The sequence below is a fragment of the Trachurus japonicus genome, chromosome 13 (genome assembly GCF_045865225.1).
Source record: "Trachurus japonicus isolate A0001 chromosome 13, Traja_1.0".
NCBI lineage: Eukaryota > Metazoa > Chordata > Actinopteri > Carangiformes > Carangidae > Trachurus > Trachurus japonicus.
This window is the reverse complement of record NC_140919.1, coordinates 32,749,522-32,771,226: the sequence shown is the minus strand read 5'-3', so window position 1 is coordinate 32,771,226 and position 21,705 is coordinate 32,749,522. Positions and strand designations below refer to the sequence as shown.

General features: G+C 45.9%; 1 protein-coding gene across 20 annotated transcripts in view; it reads right to left on the bottom strand.

Moving 5' to 3' along the window:
* Positions 1–21,705, bottom strand: part of robo2 (roundabout, axon guidance receptor, homolog 2 (Drosophila)) — a 274,846-nt gene that overhangs the window by 133,671 nt on the left and 119,470 nt on the right. For all 20 annotated transcript variants that reach the window (XM_085796044.1, XM_085796039.1, XM_085796026.1 and 17 more), the window contains exon 2: positions 14,818–15,144. In XM_085796044.1, coding sequence (XP_085652170.1) covers positions 14,818–15,144 — 327 coding nt within the window. The remainder of the gene's footprint in view (positions 1–14,817; positions 15,145–21,705) is intronic.

Below are 21,705 nucleotides of genomic sequence, written 5' to 3'. Positions count from 1 at the left end.
CCTCGCACGGCTTCCTTTTGTAGCCCAAAGTGCTGGGCAGAGGAGAGAGGCAGACACAAAGAACAGACAGGACTCTCTGCAGGACACTCTTTGTGCCATCGCCACTCACAGGCGGCGGGACAAAGCCGTCAGCTGCCTGGACACCTCGTTAGCCCGCTCCCCGCAGCTCTCACATGGCACAGGGTTGACTGTGGGTCTCCTGCTGGGGCTGGCTGACTGCTACAGTGGAGCTTCAGCCACTAAGAAAATACACACTTACACAAAATGTGTGGGACTGTAGAGCATTAAAGACCAAAGGAGAAATGCAGTTTTATAAAACACACTTGTTCTACAGAAGGTTCAAGGCCTTGTCCTTTCACAAGCCTTTTCATGGATATTTGCTGAGGTTGTTAAAGCTGATCTTTTCACATGCAGTACACAAAAAAAAGTGTCTCAAGCCTGGTGGAGATGGCTGGGGAAAAGGGATGAGCCTCTCCTTCCTCCTCGTGGTCTTTTATCTTTCTACCCTTTTTCTGTCCACATCGAATGAGATGCAGGGGGAAAATAATGATGAAGGGTTTAAACGAACGCTGGTGTTTGGGTGACGAGATCAATCTGAGCACAACAGAGGAAGGATCACGCAAGAAGTGCATGCACAGACTGTGCATATTAAACGTATGCCACTCAGATCCAACAACTTCTTTAGAGTACAAATAGCCATTTATAATAAGCAATGAAAGAGCACAAGCTGATGAATCCAGTTAACAGCCATGAGGAGGTTTTGGCAGAATTTGTTATTGGGTGGATTATTTCCTCTCAGCACTTTACCACGGCTTTCAGATATTTGCTTGGGACTAAATGACATAAAATAACAAAAGAAATTCAGGCACCTTAGATTGACGCATGCATCATGTTCATTTACAAGGGAGTAAATTGTTTTGACATTCTGAAGCTTCTGAGTTTTTCCACTCACAATCTTCCAAAAGCTGTTGCAGCCTCTTTTTTTTCCTATCACCAATAGGGTTTTCCTGTCAGCATGTACTGGAATATTAAGTAGGGTTAGTGCTTAGCTTGCTTAGACCAAGCCAAATAAATATGCGGGAATTAGTTCCAGCTTCATACGCCGTCAAAATAGGATCCACCAGTCAATGCACCAAAACAAGCCCATTCACCACACTTCAACTCATTCTGGCTACAAAGAAAAGCACAGCAAATTTCATATTGACACAATAAATAAATATATGCCAGGAGCTTTGTGAGCACGGTGACAGTGCTATACATGAATGCAAAGGAAAATAGCAGCCAAAAGCAGGGATAAACAGCAGCTTTCACAAACACTTGTATACACATTCTATATTTATACCACTAATATTTATCTACACTGCATTTATCTATGAAAATAATGATATTGCAAGGCATTATTTTAATATGGGATTGCTTGTATAGAAACCATTAGAAATATATTTATATAAACTCATGTATTATAATACATTTGTGTGTGGCAAATTGGGTCCCATCCACCTCTAGTTTATTTTTTCTTTCGACATTGCATTATGGTTCTCTGATCAATTTGAAGCAAAACATGCAATTTGATCAATCAGCCATTGCGTTCAACGAGACGGATCCTGATGCGCATCGTCTCAAAATCAATTTTGTTATCAACCATATATGTGGCCTTTTGTTATATCTCCACAGAACAGGAGGCGCTCCCCTTTTTTGGAGGTAACCGATTCATCACAACACTAACGACAATAGAAACCTTCACTTTGCTGTTTGTGGTGCTACTGTATGTGACCATAGTGTAAATAATTTATCAGTCAGTGTTTATTATGATATGACACATTTGATCACATTATTGATACTGTCATGAGTTGTGTTATTTGGCACATTCCCCGGTGCATACACAAACCAAAAGAGTCAACCTCCCCCACCACTCAGTCATAGACGTAGCCATTACAAGGGATAATGTACCAGAAGGTAGCAATCAGTCAGCCTGGATGTAGCAACCTCCCACATATCAGTCTGTATATCCCTTCCCATTCAACAGCTGTGGACTCATATGTTACTGTCCCTCTACCTGTCACTGTCCATCCACAGCCACAGCAACCACAGCACACATCAATCAGCCCACCCTGCTGCTTTTTAATCTGCTCCCCACCCCCACTGACCAAGGACGCTTCAAAATTACAGTGAAGAAAGGTCACCCCATCCAATTAGAACATCATCAGAGATGCACACTAGAGGGTCATTCCCTGAACCCTTGTAGCACATCATAAATCCTACACTGGCCGAGAAGGAACACCCACTCTGGCAGGATTCAGAAGGGCTGGCTGATTACAGAAATTAGTAAATCAGGTGCTAGGATTCAATCCTAACTGCAATGGTGGCGGCAACTGATAGGAGTAGTCTGGTTTGATATGAGGTGTAAAGGCATGCAAGAGTGCTGTGATAGGTTTATTCCCTAAAGATGAACCATGTTATCATCAGTTCATGTATTGACCCTGTGACGACCCCAGGGCCCAGATCAATCAGGTCTCCAATCAGGATTAGATCAAGCCGCCGTCTGCGTCCTCGCTCATCATTCCAGTCGCCTGCCCCTTGCGAGGGGTTGAGCCAAAAAGCCACACAGATACCGACGGAGAAAGTGAGAGGCCGTACTGGAATAAGAGAGGGATTTTGAATCAAACAGGCCAATGGAAAGGGCCATGTGGAGACCACTGTCTCAGCTTGGCAGAGAGGAGAAAAAAAAGCTAATGAGAGAGGGGTAGGGGAAGAGACAGGGAGAGAGAGGGTGGGTCAGTGAGCTTTGAGCCTCTCGTGGGCTGATCTAAGCCAATTAGAGACAAGTGACAGCTCAGCTACACGCTTATGACACAACTAGACCACTGCAGCGCTCTGAGCCCCAGCACCCCACGGTACAAGTCTGACTTGGACCCCAACAAGCCCTTAACACTCCCCCCATGAACATCTAAATGCCCCGCGACCACAACCCCTACAACCCCCAGACACAGGCTGAAGCCGAGGAGAGAGCATGCACAATAGAAAACACTTCTCTCTCCTTTTCTGTCCTGCTTCCTCTGCTCTCAAGAAGGAAGCGGGCCGGCCATGCGGAGTCTTCGCCTGCCTCCGTCACGCTCGGCCAACTCCACTGACATCTGAGGTTGTCGGAGAGTTGCCACGATGATCTGGCAAATCCTATGACCTTTGCCCTGGAGGTTCAAAACTTGTGAACCCGAGACGAGAGAAAGCCAAAAAGCTTGGACGGGGACGATGAAGTGAGGAATTTCAATTGAAAAAAAAGGGGAAAGGGGGGGTTGGGGGGTTTGCTTCAAATGACCACTGGCAGCTGTCATCGCTGTGTTGCCTTCTTCCTGTGAGCAGATAACGAACGTTGCAAAGCCTTTCCCAGTATACGGGAGGGGCGGTGGGACGCCACCAGGTTGTGGGTTGTCAGGGCTCCAGCACGGGGCTTGTGATTAATGAGACAGGGCGTTGCGCCACAGGAAGCTCAGCAGCACGTGTCACACTGGTGGTAACAACAAAAAACTCCTGACACTGCGAGGTAGTGGACTGTCCACACTTTTAAAAAGCCTGCAAACACTCCAATACAGTTTGATACTGATATAGTCGATAAAACCCAGGACTACAATACACATGCGCACATGTCAGCAATCACATATAGCACAACCATGACACTCAATTTTTTTTTTTTTATTATCATGCATACTCTCATTCACCCTTGACTGAGCATCAAGTGTATGAAATCTGTGGATGGACCATTTTGGTCGTGGGGGGTGGAGGATGACAGGGAGGAGTGATGGGGGTTGAGGGACACCCAGCAGGGGGTGGGACAGGACAGCCCTCTGCACGTCTAACGTCTGCCAGTCAAGAAAGTTAATGATGCCACGTTCTTGGGCCAACCATCCCCCTCGCTGTGTGTGAGAAAAGAGACAGACAGGGAGAAAGGACTGAGAGCGGTGTCGCTGGCACATGGATGCAGTTAGAAGAGGTGAGATGCTCTTATGGGGGCGAAGTGGGGGGTGGGGCGTGTGGGTGAAAATTGAAGGTCCAGGAATATTTATGACAATCAACACCCCAGTTGGCACCGTTTGAGTGATTTGGAGATGAATGATAAACCCCCCTCTTTTTTCTTCTTCCCAATCACATTGCTTTCTCCCGCCCTCATCAGCATCTGTTATCGAGTCAAGTTACTTATTGCGGTTTATGAGAAATTCTCCTAATTTTATTAGCAGTCAGTCACTGGGTTGCTATTTGATTTTTCATAGCAGGGAATGGGGGTTGGGGATGGGCGTTTTTGGCTGTTGGGCTGAAACTGTTATCATCTACAGCCAGTTAGGGAACAGCAGTTTAGGGGATGAGGGAGAAATGAAGGAGGGATGTGGGGGGGGTGGAGATGCTGAGGGGAGATAACACAATCTGGTCTAGCACTCAGCAAATGTAGGAGGTTTGTGCGAGGTTTGGTTTCACAAAACGTCTTACAAAGCAGAAACAGCCTATTGTAGCGTAAAATGATAAACTATGTGCTGAATTAAGGAGGGTAAAGGGTTCGCGTATGTCAGAATAACAATCTGGCCTCCATTTGTCATGAAGCAGGTAACGAGTTGAATCCGGCTGCAATCTCGTTTTCAGGTTATTGCACTAACAACAGAACTTGAGCACTATAAGAATGAATAAGCTGACAGATGCTCATATCCTTTAGCCTGTAATCGAATTACCTGTGCTCTTCTTCCTCTGACACAGGAATAACCCTGCCTTCCCCGGGTATTTCTCCTTTCATACATCTCCCAATAACACTAGCATAACTGTATTAGCAGTATATGCTGGAGATGCTCTCCAGACTGCCAAATGGACCCGTATGCAGCTCTGTTTTCAGGGGTCAGATGATGGTCAATCGATGGTCAGTCATAGGTCAAATCCAGAGCCGGCCAAAGGTCAGCCTATCTGGACCCAGAGGTACAACCAGCCCATCAGCCCTCTGAACTGTTGTGAATGGAGCTAAATCATACGGACAACTCCCTTCTGCTTGGGGTTGGAGAATATGATAAGAGGAGCAATTTACCATATCAAATTTAACATTTCAAAGTCACATGGTCGTCTAGGGATCATGAAACCAATTAAGATTTCTGCAATATTCCTGAATTATACCTCATTTTGAACGATGAGGATGTTTTTCTCAGAATAAGGTTGTGAGTGAGAGAGGATAAGTGAATTACCAAAAACAGGCAATTAAACCAATAACACATTAGTTGCATAAACTAACAACCGACTAATTGCAGATGTTCCCCACTCAACATGTTTTGAATAATATCATTTTCCATAACCTCCTGCGCAGCAGCAGCAGCCAAATCGATATTCATGAAGTGTCAGAGTTGTAATTCATGCGTCTGTTCCACATGAATACCACAGGGACCTTTAAAAGAAAGACAAGAAAAAAGCTAACATGTAAATTTCACAGTTAATGCCTGGGCATGGCTTATGTTGCCCAATTAAGCTGTTCTTTTCAGCTCCATTACAACGTGGTGTCTTGGGGTTCATTTTTCCCTTACTGTGCCATTTAGGCCTCAAACGGGCAAACGCTCACTGTGCCAATTGGATGACAAAAAGGGATATTGGAGGCTGTTACAGTGTGTGTGTCTGTGTGTACATGCATGGGTGTGCATATGCATATGTGCCTTTACAAACCCAGTCTTGTGTATGACTTCCAAACATCTATGTGCCGCTGTGCCTGTGTGCCTTTGTGTGGGGAAGCCTAATTTGTGCATGAAACAGGAGAGCGTTAATAGCTTTTAAAGATCGGTGGAGTCAAATGAGCGCGCTCATCAGTTAGCCACACACCCCCTTGGTGATCACTCAGTGTCGTTAGATTTCATTTCCTGCGGAATAAGACGATCTCGGTGGATCCAAGACAAATCCCTGCAATTATAGCCACGCTTAAGATGATTCACTGCCTTCATTTCTGTCTCACTGGGTGGCGGGGACTGTTGTGTATGACATTATTGAGTTTCAACTGGTGCATCAAGAGAAATCAGTGGAAACACACAAACAATGTAATGTGTTCCTTAGGATTTAGCTCAATATCTTCCAAAATACTACTCATTCTGAGTTTCTCTTCAACCCAGCAAGGAAAGAGAAACATACAAACTAATGAATATAAACTCAACTAAGCACGCGCACACACTCATGGTAGAACATAGACAAACACAGGAGGCACCTCCATGTTTGTTAATAGCTTTGCCCTGGACAGTGTAGAGCATGAGGGGCAGCAGCAAGAGGCACTGAGATAAGATTCTGCTTAGCATTTGAATAGGGTGCTCTGATTTCTATTCAGTTGGCCTTTGGCCATGCTAGTGCTTAAGTGGTCTGGGTGAGTCTGTCTGGTCTCTACTGTGCCAACCAATGCGCAGGCTTCTATCTGGCAATGTGCAATGTCTGTCAGTGTCCCAGTCTGTCTGTCTGTCCCTTTGGCTGGATGAGTGTCTGGCTGGTTAATAATCAGCCTGGCTAGCTGCTAATCATCCTCCCAGCTGTAGAAGCAGGTGGCCACACATACCACAGCTCCCAGTCTCATTCACCATGTGATGTCATCTCACTGCACCTGGTCGCAACGCATTACACATAACTGAGGTAGCCAGCTTCTCTCTATGAGATCACACCTTTGCCCCGTCCCGGAACTGAGGGACTTTGACGTTTATTCTTCTTCGGCAGAGCGGATGCAGCGGCTCCCCGCAGTGAACCGGTGGCTGCAGAAAAAAACGAAGAACATCAAATTTCCTTGTCCCCTTCTTCACCTCGGCCAAGCCTGGGACTGATCCCAGAGCAGTCTAACAGGCAAAGGCAAGCAGTTAGGACACACTCCACATCGAAATGGGAAGCCATTAACTCTGCAACACGCAAGGTCACCTTCAACTCAGACACAGCAGCCGTCCAACTTCCTCTGCTGATATGCCCAATGGATGCAGCAGCGGTGCAGTCATGTAAAGGTCAGGCTGTAAAACGAAATGGAACCACGGCTGTCTCAGAAACCACTCTTTTAAACATTTGATCTTGTCTCCCTTCACTTTTGAAAGTGATCAAATGCTTTGAGTATCACTTTCAAACCCCGGGAAAGGAAATGAGAGAGTGAGGGAGTGGAAAAGGGTAAAGAGGAAAAGAGAGCAAGAGAGAGAGACAGAGAGGAAGAGGGAAGGAGAGAGAGAGAGAGAGGAGACAGCAGAGACTGGGCGATCAGGTTTCAACACTGGGTCTGCAGCTGTTGAGGGTTCTGGTGGCTGATAGGTGTCCCTTACAGCAAATGTAATCCAAGCCAAACACAATATCTGTCTATGCCATCAAGAGATCGCCAAGTCATAACACATCCGGACCCATGATAACTCTGCAGTGGCCCAGAGCTTCTGTGGAGCCTGGTAACGAGTTTTTAGCAACAAAAAAAGACAAATTAACAGAAAAAAAATGTTTTTCATCTAAACCCACATGGGCTGACAATGTTGAGCAGCAAAGCCTCAACTTCCTAAGGTCAGTTTGCAATATGTGTTCCATGTATTCCCCTCTTCCCCCGGTTTCCTGCGCTCTATTCGCACAGCTCAGTTCCTGATCTAATGAAGCTGAAATGCCATGTCTCCTCTGCTCCCGCAGGCCTGCTTTCAGGAGGAACCGTCCTCAGTGTTTGCACAACTAGAAAAACAGCCAGAAAAGCCATTTACCTTAAACACTTTTTTTGTGTGCGTTTGTGTGCATTTTTGTGCTTGTGTAACCGCGGGCGCGTACTTGTGTGCAAGTGTGCTCGACATCCTCCGACAAGACATATCCATCAGAGTGCCAGTGTACAGTGTGACAGTCCTAACCCAAAATAAACAGCCTGAATCGTGGGCCTGGCTGAGACATGACCCTTTCATAAGATCAATCCCCACAAGCAGCAATGTGCACCCTGGTGTTGCGCAAAAAGGCACATACGCGTGTGAATGAATGTGTGTTCACGGGCGTGAGAACGTCACCAAGGAAACAGTGGGCATTTGAACCGGGAGCATTGAACATCGGCAGAGAAATAACACACCATTCCACACACCAGAGGGTGAATCAATTTCAGCGACATTCGATTCTAACCCATATCAACTAGCGCCTGAACTTCAGCCCTCCACCCTGTCACCTCCTCCCCACCTCCATATGATGGATTACCATCTCTGGCAGTCTGGCAGAGAGAGAGAGAGAGAGAGAGAGAGAGAGAGAGAGAGAGAGAGAGAGAGAGAGAGAGAGAGGAAGGTGGGTGGGGGAGGTCAGTCACAACAGGGACACATTCATCGGACGGGAGTGCTGGGTTAAGGAATTATGGTTTGACAGAGATCTAGGGTGGATAGAAGAGGGCAAAGAGTTCTCCAAGGGTCAGAGGATCCAATCCCGGCTGGACTCAATGGCAAGCCACCCTCAGAACGCAGCCGTCTACAGGGATTTCACTCAGGGTCACATTTTTCCATTAATATTATTATCACTCACTTGTCCCCTTCACCCACTTGTCAGCAAATAGAGTGGTATCAGACACAGTCATCTAAAAAAGCTGGCTAACGGCACACCTGTGCAACCGTTTCACAGAGGATTAGAGTCGTACACCCCATGTGTTAAGGTTATCTTCACACAGGCTGAAAAACTATATTTTGATGACCATCTGAAAACTACACAGGGCCTGAATAAATTGCAACCATGAGTCAATATTAAAACAGAAATCAAAGCACAATCTACCCATGAAAGCCGGAGCATCTAACCCCGTCTGTGTTTTAGAGCTGATCAATAATCAGCCTGCAGACGGTTTTCAATAATTTACTACTTAGTCTCTCTTCCAAAGTGACAGATGAGAGGAAAAGAAGCATCAAGGCAGGGCACGTTTTGTTTTATACCAGGTTCTTGTCTGGAGGTGTTGAGTCTGTATAAAAGCTGCTGCCGAGCTTGTACAATTTACAAGCGCAATGCTGATTCACAGTTCAGTCACTGCAGAACGAGCACCCAGCAGTTTCGAAACGCGGGTGTGATGAGACGCTCGGGGTACAGGGGGTGCAAGGAGAGTGAGGAGAGAGGTGGCGAAAAACACAGGCAGGCAGGAGAGACAAAGCAATAGACCTGCATTGTCAGAGTGGAGAGGCCATCAATAACAGTGTCACTATAAAGAGAGAAAGAGCGAGAGTGTGAAGGAGCGACAGTAGGGTGTATAAAAGAAACACAACAAAACCCAGTGCGACGGGTGCTTAATCTTGCCGGGCACTAATGGGCGTGAGAAGCGGCTGCCTCAGCGTTCTTTGCTTGACGGCTCACTCCTCTTCTGACGGGGGCCGTGGCATCCATGACGGAGCGCCACACACTTGTTTAATCCAGTTTATACACTCGAAGGTGACACGGTGGTGGAAGTAGAGAGGTGAGGAGTGTGTGTGCGTGTGTGTGCGTGTGTGTGCGCGTGTGTGTGTGTGTGTGTATCAGAGGCTGAGAGAGATGGTCAAACGTCCTCACAAACGTGGATCTCATTAAGTGGCCCATCTCTCCCTGTACCTCCTCACCACACTCTCCATCTCTGTCCTCAGCGCCGGCTGCACTACCCCATTACTGCTGTCATTCTTCAGCACACAGTCCAGGTGCGCTATATTTCCCATCTTCAGCATTTCCCTCACTTTCCCCTGAAGGTAAGAAGGCAATGCAGACAGTCTATTTCCCATGGTGGAGTTGGGGAGGTCAGAGCTGGGACATAAGGCCCACTGAGGGTAGTAAAAAGTGCAGTCTCAGGACGAATTGCATGTGTGTGTGTGACAGTGAAAGGTCAGAGTGCTGGTGTTGACTACTGCATGTTCCTATGATTTATCTTCCTGGGAGAGTTTATTTTCCAAATTTGTGTTTCATTTCTGCAGGTCAGTCTCTTTCATGTATCGCGCAGGAGTCAGGTTGTGGTGGGAACTTCTCATTTACAGTCACCGTCTGCGGCTGATAAATGATATAAAAGCAATCTGCATGGTGCTGCATGAGGCTGGAGAGACCTCTGTGTGTGTGCGCGCGCGTGTGTGTGTGTGTGTGTGTGTGTGTGTGTGTGTGTGTGTGAGCGGAACACTGTGTGAGTAAATCCCAATAGATAACAACACCTCTTTACAGAGGTCAGCAAACTCCAGCTCCACAGACACAGAGCTGACACATTTAATCAGGGATTTTTACTTTCACAGTTTATCGGGGGAAGATATTTCTCACACCCCTGCCTGCTCTCACCGTCTTTCTTATCACAGAGTAACATTCCCGCCTTTTCTGCATCTGTGCTTTTTGCTTTTCATCTGTCACATCACTGCTTTTTTTCTGCTCTTGCTCACCTCCAGTGAGAAATATCAATTAAACTGCAGAATAATAATCAAAATGTCATTTATTTCTTCATTTATTTTATATGGATTTTATATAGGCATCCCATGAGCCAATCAAATGTCTTAAACAGATTCGATTTTTTTTTTTACCCAATTACAAAACAACTAAAAAAAAATGTAATTGTTTCAGACTGTTCCTCAGGTCTTTGTCCTATGCATCCCATCACATAATGAAACAGACACATCAAGATGTTCCGGGACAGTAAAACATATTTAAATACAAATTAGAGAGTGCTAAGTTTTGGTGTTTTCCCTCGGAGTGTAGCATGCATCACTAATACGCTGTAATGGCTACATTGTTGCTGCTTCCTTCATTACCCTTCATTATTTCTCAAGGACTTCTGCGCAGATTAGACCACGGCCTACCGGGGTTTATAGGAGCGCGAGGGCAGGTGTTTGTGTATGTGTGCGCCGGTGTGTTGTTTGTGTGCACTCGTCACTCCATTTTCTCATCTCTGAAATGGAATAATGAGTCCAGATGAGCTTGTGAAAGGCTCGGCAGCACAGCTCAGCCCGACTCCCCACCTGGCCTGCTCCTCCTGGCCTGTCCCTTTATTAGCTTCCCCTCATGCTGGACACAACACGAACAGCTTGGTACCCTCCTCCTCTCTTCAGCACTCACACCTCTCCCAACTCTATTTTCCTGCTAATTACCTTGTTGTACGAGCACCAAATGCTACCTAACGATTCACTTAATTGCAGAAGCGGTACATTAGATGATATCAAAGGACCTTTTTAACAGTCATCCAATCCCATTCCAAGTGGCATTTAGTACCAACCCAAGACATCTGTTTAATTTCTTCGTCATTTGCATTTTTAAAGGTTACAAACGAAGGAGTAAAGGATACAGATATAAACCTCAAGGTTCTTCAGGTGTCTTCGTTCCTCTGCCATGCGCACACATGTAACACACATACATGTCAGATGGCCTGCATCGCATTTGACACGCGATTTAAAGTGCAACTGTCCACCCCGCACGTTGGTATCTGGAGCACTGCGTACGCATGCTACCCATCCACCTGAAAAGATGGGGCTAATTAACATTTTCCTGAGGAGCCTATCGCCCCAGGTGTGCCTTGTCACACTTACATATACATAGATATCCGCAGTGCTAGCAATTTATTCAGCAGCGGTGGCTGCAGCTAGCTTCTCTGACACAGGCTTCACAATGATTTATGAACCTGCTCATTGACCTAGTTTATTCTGAAAAGAGAAAAGGGGGCACATCCCCTCTTATATGCAGCACATCCATCCCATAACTGGCCCCGCAGTCAGTTTTGGACCGCACTGGGAGGAGGAATAAGATTACAAGGAAGGCGGCTCAGATACCCTCTAGGCAGTTTGTTTACAAGTTTTGTGTCTCCTGAAGAAAAAAGGACAGTGAACAACAAAAGCTCGGATGAAATATCTTCCAAATGCAGCAAAGTGAAGTCGGGGGCATTATCCTCACACTCCGCACAGGCATGACTTAAACAACGTAAGGCAGTTCATGCTCTTGTCCATCCGCATGCGTGTTCAGCAGCTAATACTTAAAGGAGACATGGTTGGAGCACTGACCGTAGCAGAGGCAGAACTCCCCCCCCCCAAATCTGGCCCACATTAATAATGCAGAGGCACCTCTAAGAGGCCTCTTCCCCCTCTTCCTTTGCACTCCACCTTTCCTCCTCCCGCAGAGACAGTGGTGAGAGCTGCCCAGCTGGACGTCCTGCATGCAGCAGCGCCACTCTGCTCTGTGGACACTGAGTTCAATCTGTTTCAGAGCCGCAATTCAATTATCCCACCAGGGTCCTGCTCAACCACTCGTGAACGGAAGGAGGCAAAGGTGTGTTCAATACGAGGGAGGGAGAGAGGGAGGTAGAGGACGAGTCTGCGCGCGCGTGTGTGTGTGTGTGGGGGGGTTGAGACATATCATAAACACAAACCCAGTCTAACAGGGATATAGATTTAAATGCTTCTTCTTCTTGTGCGATTAGCTTTGGTATTACAATCACCAGACGGATGTCAGGACCTGATAAAGCTAATCACTGCGGTAAGCCAATGCAGCAGGATTTAGCACCCCACCTCTTTCTGCCCCCAAAGCCCCCCTGAAGACCTGGCTGAAAGAGAAAGCTGAGAAAACCCAGGGCCCAACAATCCAGGCGTGGAGCGCTGCACAAAATTGCCCTCTCTCTGCTGTTTGGGATCTGTTATTGGCTAATTTCAATGAAAACAAAAATAAACATAGAGAGCACACTGTTTTTGTATTTTACAAATAAAGGAAGCTTGATTATTTAAACTGTTACCACTGCACATTTACAAGACTAACAAGTCTAATACTACTGTTTATATAAGACAGTTAGAGAGAGGGACCGCTAGGGCAAAACAACTGAGCTAAGTTACACAAGTGCTGCACTGATTGTGTCCATTTTTGGTGCCTTCCATCATATCTTATTCATGTTTCCATCTTCTGCTCATTTTTTCCATTCACTGTAAAACGCTTCTATCGGCTTTGATATGCTCATGCTAGAATAGTGGATATCAAAAGTGATGGCACTTTAATGAAACTTCATTGCACTTCATACTAAAGCGACATAGTAACTGTTTCTGCTGAACTGCACTTGATCCTCCGGCACTACGCCTACACTTCATCTCAATCAAGTGTCCTTGCTCAGGTCAGGTCAGGTCAATATGAGCAAAACTGTGTGAGATGGTGTGGTGCCAATACTGGTTTACCTATAGAAGTGCATGATGTGACATCATTAGATGGACAGTTAAATGGAAATGTGGAGCTGGTCTTGGTTAAGGGTTAGATTGGGAGTGGTTGGCTGTGTTATTCTGTGCTTGTGTAGAAGAAGTTAAATGCCAAGATGTCAAAAGTCGTTTACTCTCCTTTAAGAAAATAAATTTAGAAGCGAGAAAAACTGCTACAAGGTACACATTTTAAGATATTTGCTCACAGCAAGATTTGGGTGTTTGTGTATTTACTTGGCCAGTACAGTGATAGTGATGTGTCATCATCACTAAACCTGAATCAAATCTTTTTGCCTAAGTGGAAGCCGAGGGTGGGGGTGGGCCTACTTTGCAGCTCAACTGATAAAAATGTACAGCTTTGTGTTATTGTTTACTCCGAGTGTGGCCTGAGGCTTTAAACTCTATCCCCTCTCTCTCAAACCCAGCATCACTGGTAATATATCCATAATATGTGTGTTCTTATTTCTTCACCTTGCTGGCTCTTCCTTATCCCCTCGTCTCCTGGCCTCCTGACCTCTCACCTATTACCTTTAAGCCACTCTATAGTCAATACCTCTGTATTCAAACCCCTCTGCTGCGCAACCTGAATTACACGAGAGAGAAACACAGAAAAGAAAGGCTAAGAAACGGTGTGAGAGGGGAAAAATAAAATAATCGGGAGACTTCATCAATTTTTCATGAATTTTCATTTAGGCTGGGGGAGCCCTCTTACAGCGATCGATAGATCAAGCTGCTGTCACGCAGTTAGCACCTGGGGGCAGCTGGAAGGCTCTCGGGAGGGCAGGGGACTGGATCGGATGCAGAGACCAAGCCCCTCCTCCTCCTCCTCCTCCTCCTCCATCAACACACACGGCCCATTTCCCAATCACAAGACCCATCCTACTACCACTGTAGTCATCTGAGCAACACAATAGCACATCATATTCATTATATTCATACACTTTCGTCTTCGGTGCTCAAATCACACAGACCAAGTGGATCATCTAAAGTTAAGTGCACACCACTAAAAACCATGTTATACTTTGTCTGAAACACATGGCTATACAACTACAAGTAGCACCAGTTAAAACAACAGAAGGACATGAAGACTTTCCACTCCACCTCATGGGCAGTTTGAGGTCTGGGAGCCGCTCTGTGGGAAGACCAGCCTGAGCCCCCCCTGGGGGAAGTCTCGTCTTCAAAGGTAATTCGACCCACAGCTCAGGTTCTGCCCGTCATAGCTCACCAACACTGTCCAGGAGGCCTGTGTCAAATGTCCATCAGGACTTTGATCTGTGCCTGTCGTCCCGCCCCCACCCACCTGTGGGAGACCCATCTGCCACGCCATCATGCCCCTCTCATAAAGTCTCATGGTAGCTTTGCATCCAACTCAGAGGTGTAGCGACAAATACAATAAAACTTAATTTACACACGCATCAAGATGGCAGTAAATTGAAAGTCTATGAATAGTGTTATCATCACCGCCTCAAATCAAATGTTGATTTGTGTGTGTTATTTCCTCCACTAGAGACAACAACATTTACCGTTATGTACTGAGGGAAACATTGATTATACATATTCTTTGCATACATAAAACATCAATGTAAATCCAGTCTTCTACATTTCTCCACTTTGTTGTATTGATCAGATTGTATTGACTCTATATTTTAACATCTGGAGGTATCTGGAGGAAATGAGGAAGAAGAAAGAAGGGGACAAAGTCCTGACTCACATGCTACTTCCAAAGATGCGTTGCGGCTGACAGCTTCTCCCAGGTAGTTCCGGGCAACGCAGACATAGGCTCCCTCATCTGGCTTGCTCCGTCGTCCATGAACGACGCGCAGGAAGAAAAGCGAGCCGGTGGGCAGCAGCATGCGGTGAGAACGTGGGTCATCTTTGTCGGTTTCCACCCGCTCTCCATCCTTGTACCACTCCACTGTCGGGGTTGGCCGTCCCTCTGCTTTACAGTTGAGAGTGCCGGGCTCCCCTTTGGATACTATCAGGTCAGAGGGGTGCTCCACAATCCGGGGTGGGGAGTCCTCCTGGCGCAGACGGGATCCTGGAGGGAAAAAGAAGAGATGCAATTAATCATACAGTAGAAGAACAGCACTGAGACTCGCGGGCTGGTTTCTCTTGGATGTTTTCATCAAACATGCTTTCAAAAGCCTCTTCCATGAACACGACTTCCAACAGGAAAATTGGAAGCTAGTGGTTAAATAAATAAACACAACTAATAGCCACAGATTAAATAAACCACTTAGCTTGGAAGGACATCAAGATCCCACAGAGGGAGCTACAGGATTTGGCCCAGACACAGTTGTATAAAAATTCAGTATGGAATAACTTATTAAAAAATGAAATAAATAGTAACCATTGGTAAGGAATAGACTCATATTTGTGCAGATTCTTAAGCCCCTTCAGGCAAATTTGTGACACTGAGCTTTAAAAATTTAATACATTTGACTTGACTTCAATGTTTAAAAAAAAAAAAAAAACAGGCCAAGGAGAAAAATTAACTACGACTTCTTCACTTCAAAGTCTCCTCTTGTCTAACGATGTGCATGCCTCCGAGGAAAACTGCTGTCCAAAATATATGTTGATTATCTGCTCTCTGTGCATATTTGACCTGATTTACAAACACAGCCACAAACCACTAAGCAGCGTCTTTGTGTACGAGTATGTCGGTAAAGCTAACATTGTGTTCTTTGAAGGAAGAAAATATCATCTTAATGGCCTGCATTAATACAGTAACGGTGCCCATGGAAATGAGGCAATGGAAATGCAGCAACCAAAACAGCTGGAATAAACCACTACAAAGAACCAGCAAACCGAATCAAATTTGATTAACTTCAAAGTTTTCACCTGCAGACTACAGCTAACGTCCATTCAAAAACAGGTGCTGAGGACAAAGACAGTTAGGTTTTTTCTCTGTCTCCACAACCTGCACCCATTGGAAGATGGATTGAACACTCAAACTAATGGTTGTCTTGGGTTAGAAGCATGTAAAGGACATATATTGAGTCCTTTAATCACCATATCAGGCTAGTCAAAAAGCAGCCATCTGCTCCTCTCAACCCTATATACAAGGACTTGTGGGTAATTGGACCCATGGGTGAACAGTGAATGGAGGCATACAGTCGGTGTACATGTGAAGTATACGCACACACACACGCACACCCAAATCATATATTTGACTTTCATTGGGGTGCAAACACATAAAAACTACGGGGCCTACTGTTGTAGCAGTAGTAGTGTGATGTGAATATGAATGCCGGGGTCCAGACTCATGTCAAATGCTAATCCCCCCGTGGCTGAAAACCTTGGCCCGCTTCTTTTCATTAGGGCTTGCAGTGGGTGAGCTCTGGGGGTCTGGCAGCTAAGATAATGCTCCCCAAGTCAGAGTGCTTGCTCTGTGTGTCTGTGACCAAGTCTTAACCATGCAGATAAGATGCTGTAAGCCACACACACATTTACATCACAGAGGCCATGGGAAACCATGCTGCAATCAAAGAGTTTGATCCAGCATCTGCCAATCAAAGACACAATAAAGGGAATGGAAAAATAAGGCAAACTTTTTTTCCAACAGCCGTCTCTTTATACTCTTTTTTTCATTTGAACCATGTTCAATATGCATCAATAACTCTGATTCAGTCGTTAACCAGTCAGTGTTGTATGAAGTCGAGCGCTGGGCTCTTTGTCTTAAAATTAGCTGCTGCAGGTGTGTATGTGATTGAGCTGAGTTGATGACTGTGCCCTTCCCCGGGGCAGTGCGGTGGGGTAATAGCAACGATGTCTGGTGTACAGAGGAGCAGTGTACCACGTAGGCCTTTTGTGCTTATGTAAGGGCTAATTTCAACATGGAGTGAAGGCAAAATAGTGGTGGTTCCAGTTCTTTGTTTGACTGGGTTTGCACATGTTCCACCAGTCCTCATATCTGAGTCTCCCAGGGGGGGAACTGGGACAAGCTGCACCCGATCTTTTCTGTCCAAAAGTCTGCGGGCAAAAGGACAGGCCTAGGTAGAAAAACACTGATCAGCACAAAATACACTTCAAAGACTCTGAGGGAAGTGAATGTGTGTCCACAAGGTCTCTTTCTCTCACACTCACACACACAGCTTCATGCAAACACATGCATTTACTGTGTTAATGTGCACTAGTCCACTATTTGCCTTAACAGGGATCAGACATCAGACAGTGGCATATTGACCCCTGAACAGGAGGTAGTCTGTTCTCTCTTCTTCCTAATTTGGGCTAATTCCCTCCATTTCCCTCTCATTGATTACTCATCAGGACTAGTGTCTTGCTCTTAGTGGGGGCCACAGTGAGTGGGTTGTAGTGGGGGGTGGGGGCAGATATCCTGCTCCTACAGCGCATGATCTAACCTCATTGGCATTATGTGGAAAACTGAAGATTTAATAAATGAAGCAGTAATTAACACCGTGACATTGATAAATGGAGGGCAAGATAAAGGACAGACATGAAGACCCCCCATCTCCCTCGGCTGGAGTGTCAAATGCACATTTATTCTTATCTCCCTGGAGCATCTGTTTCCCCCCATAATCCACAGGCCCTGCAGTGGATTTCCACTAAGGCCAGTGCGCATGCACAGCAACCGAACTGTGGTGACTCCATTCGATTTTTATCAGTCTAATTTCTTTAAATCCAATTTGTATTCCAATCTACTGCCTTCTAATCACTTAAACCTTGAGTCTCCATCTGCTCTCCTCTTTCCTGTGGAAATGAACGCAGCAGATGCCTCTACAATTGGCCTTTCACTGCCAGGAAAAGTCGAGCTGGGTGCACAGAGGGCCAGATGTGACTGGTCAGTGTCCTTCCTGAGTGAAGGTAGTCAGGTGTAAAGGTAGCAAAGGTTAAAAGACACATCCTTATATGCCATGATATAGGTTTTAAAAGAGGTCCATCAATCTTGAGACAGGGTAATATCAGCATGTACAGCCAATTGTTTCACTTTCAAAAACTGAAATGTTTCAACTTTCATGTGTGTATCTTTTTATGTGAGTCCCATGCGGCCTGGGAGACCAAACTGTGGTGGTGTCCACCAAATAAAAAAAACTTCATGTACATGCCCACCACCTGGCCATCAGACCAAGCTTCTCACAGAAGTGAAAGTCAATTTGCAGCTTCCTATTGGGCCCCCTTTCTCACTCTCTTTACGGTAAATGGGCTTTCTGTTGCCCTTTTAATGCGATCATTGGTGCTGTGCAATCAAGTGCTCTCTGAGCTGAGGCGAGTGCACTTCACTGGGTCTCAGGGCACACGCTCCAATCAAAAATCCTGTGTTTCCCCCCCGTCTGCAATAACACCACCATTACTTTTTCACCACTGCTGTGCAGTCATCCACTCCTGGAGGAAAGCAGGAACCAGAGAACAAACAAACAAGCGCACAGACAGAGAATGAAATCAGAGAGGGATCAGTGAAGCAGAAGCAGAATCTCTTCTGCCTTTTCTTCCAGGCTACTTATGTCAGCTTCACTGCAATCGGATACAATTTTGCAATCCAAGAAATGTGCAGTTTAGAGCATGCTTTCTCCCTCTTTGGGTTTTTTTATCCCATATTCTGAACAATATATTTCATTTCACATTTACCAGTGAAATAAAACTAAAGGTGTATAAATTGTTTAACATACTTAAACATGTTGGTTAAAACCAGGATAAAATCACTATTATTCATTCTCCCTCATGCGCCACTGACACTGACCACACACATAGAAGAGGTCTTTTCTATTATCTTTGTCACATATTTATTCATGTGTGCAACAGAAGGTCAGGCCTTTGATGATCTTATTGTAATTATTTTTATTAGCTCCCCAGAGAAATTCTAGCCCACCAACCGAATCAATACCCACACCAGTCCCAGCACAGCCTCACAGCAGCATAAAAGGAAAGGCTCCCCAAAGAGACATTAGTTATTCGGCCAACAGACATGTGCGCTGAACGCAGGTAACCAACGGCAACCTCGGATGAAGGCAAAAAAGTTCTAACCGGTGAGGCTCCGCAAAACATCAAACACGTAAAAAAAAATGCGGTTCAGGCCAAGTAACACCGTTATGTGGAGTCTGTAATGGTGGAGGCATTTCAAGCAGAAAGTGCTGAAACACACCAAGCTGAGTGAATGTAAAGTTGTACAAAAAAAAGAAATCTTCAAAGAAATTTCGGAGGCAATGAATTATGCATAAGATCTATGTTGTCCATTCTTAAATATATTCTCTCCCTGCCTCCCACTTCTCATCAACCTCCCACTCTGTCTCCTTCTTACTATATATCTCTACCTCTCCTTCCCAATATCTCTCTGTCTACTTCACTTGCTCCCTGTCCTGTTACATCCTACCCTCGCTGCGAGGGTGACGGAGTCATATCCATCATGTCATCAGAGGGGAAATGTGAGAGAGCAGCAGGGGGAAACTGGGGGTAGCGGTGGAATGATGTTACTGGTCGTCCACGCCTCTGCACTGGCCTGCCATGACACTCGCAAGCAGCCCCGCTCTGCACCCGAGATTCATCTTCTTTACGGCGAGCTGTCAGCAGACCCCCCGATACCAGACGCATGGCTCATCTCGGTGAGGTGTCAGTAAAGACAGCCTGCTGTACTCTGCTGGAGTGTATCCCAGCCCACTTCACAAAGCCAGCCACTGGATACGGCCTGGTATATACGCGGCAAAAAAAAATCCTCACGGTGGAGACGCGCAAAGTGAAATGAAGGGTGCTCACAGGTGCAGAGCAGATTCTTCCGCTTCATCTTCTGGTGCGAGGGAGAGAGGGAGGGAGGGAGTTTGAGCTAGCTAACTAGCAGACTCACATGATAGGCTCTGTTCCGTTTCAGTGCTCTGCATACTGCCCCGCCACCCCTCCGTCCCCCTCCGCTCCCTCCCTTCTCTTGCTAAGATCTATACTCTGAAAGCAAACACAAGGGTAATTCTAGGAGCTGCTTTCAACCTCTCGCTGCCTGCATCCATGCTTGCCTCCAACAAATATCAGATAGAATTCCACCCAGGGTGTATTTTAGGCACTGCCGTGATGGGGTCGTATTGACTCTGCATCTGTGTATTTGCCCTCTCTCCCCCCATGCACTTGGAATATATAAATAGATAACTGTGGGAAACAGAATATCTGATTTTGCTGGAAAAAGGGCTGATTCACGTAGCTTTCATTTCAGCCTGTTTCCACCTTGTTTTTTTTATGCAGACTAAACTCATTCTCACTCTTCATGCTACTATCAGTTGCAATGAACAGAGCGGCTGATGTTATCTCTTTTTCAGCAGATGGTCTGCCTCCGAAGAGCACAAATTGCTGACTTGAAACACAAGACAAAAGGGGGGAAAAGGAGGGAGAACATAAGAACAGTTTAGGCCTGTTCATGATGAAGTGTTATGTGTTGATAAGGTGGGGGGACGAGGGGGGGGGGGTTCTCTCTATAAATAGCTGAAGAGTGTAAGTAGTACCGTACTAGCCCTGTGAGACTGTCAGGCCACTGGTGGGGACACTAAACTGTGTGATGCAGATGAAATGATTTCCGATGCCACGGCCACTCATGCATGTAGCTTGCCGCACCTTTCTTTATCCCTCTCTCTCTTTCCCAGCAGAATCCCTCTGATCAGGATGTGCTCGGCCATTTGCTCTCCTGCCTCTGCTTTGTACTGTGGCTGCAGCCTTGATTTTTTTTTAAAGATGTTGCGCTTGTACATGTTAAATGAACGTTTCATAGCACCCGAACAATAGGTGAAAATTGAAGCGATGACTTGAATGATTAGTACTGTACTTTCCCCACTCTCAAGAGGAGCCCTTGAGTTTGCTTAATGTCCACTTGCTCCGGTCACACAGTGGTCATCAGCAGGAAAACTCTGATGGTGGACCCATTTTAATCTCTGTAAATGTGCTTTCTAATCTGACAAGCAAGCAGTGGTATTTGTGTTGATGTATGTGTGTGTACAGTATGTGTGTGTGTGTGTGTGTGAAGGTCGACACAACTGGGCTCAAGCATCACCTCACCGATTCCCTACTTTCAACCGTGGGCGACTCTAAACAGTTCCGACTGAGGGGAGAGCAATGAAATGAATGGCATCAATTGATTCTCCCTCAAGCATTGTAATCTCTTTACCTGCATTGCCGAGCTGCCCCTGCAGATTGAAGAGGGAGAAATAAATAAGTCCTTTATTGCTTTAGAAATGAAGGCAAAAAGGGGAGGGGAGGGGAGGGTGTGGGAGAAGCCCTTCAGGTTGTCTGTGATGCACCGTGTTGAGAGATGAGTGGATAATTGGAGGTGTGCGGTGGGTTTATGACCTGTACTGAACACACTGCGGTGTCTCTGCATGTCAATGAGGGTACAGTCACCACCTCCGGCCGGTCCAGTGGCCGTTAGCCCCGCATGTGAATGTGAGGAATAACAGCTGAGTGATGGACTCGGAGAGCAGTGCGAGGTAATATAATGGTCCTCATGGCTCTCTGTTTGTGTTTTGTAAAGGTGAAGCATGGCGAGTCAAGATGAGATTTATTAAATTTATATTCCGCGGGACACTTCATCCGGTCTGGCTTAGGGCTACAGGGTCAGAGGTGCCAGCAATAAGTGGATGAAGGACTCGTTCAATTTACTCTGGCCCATATA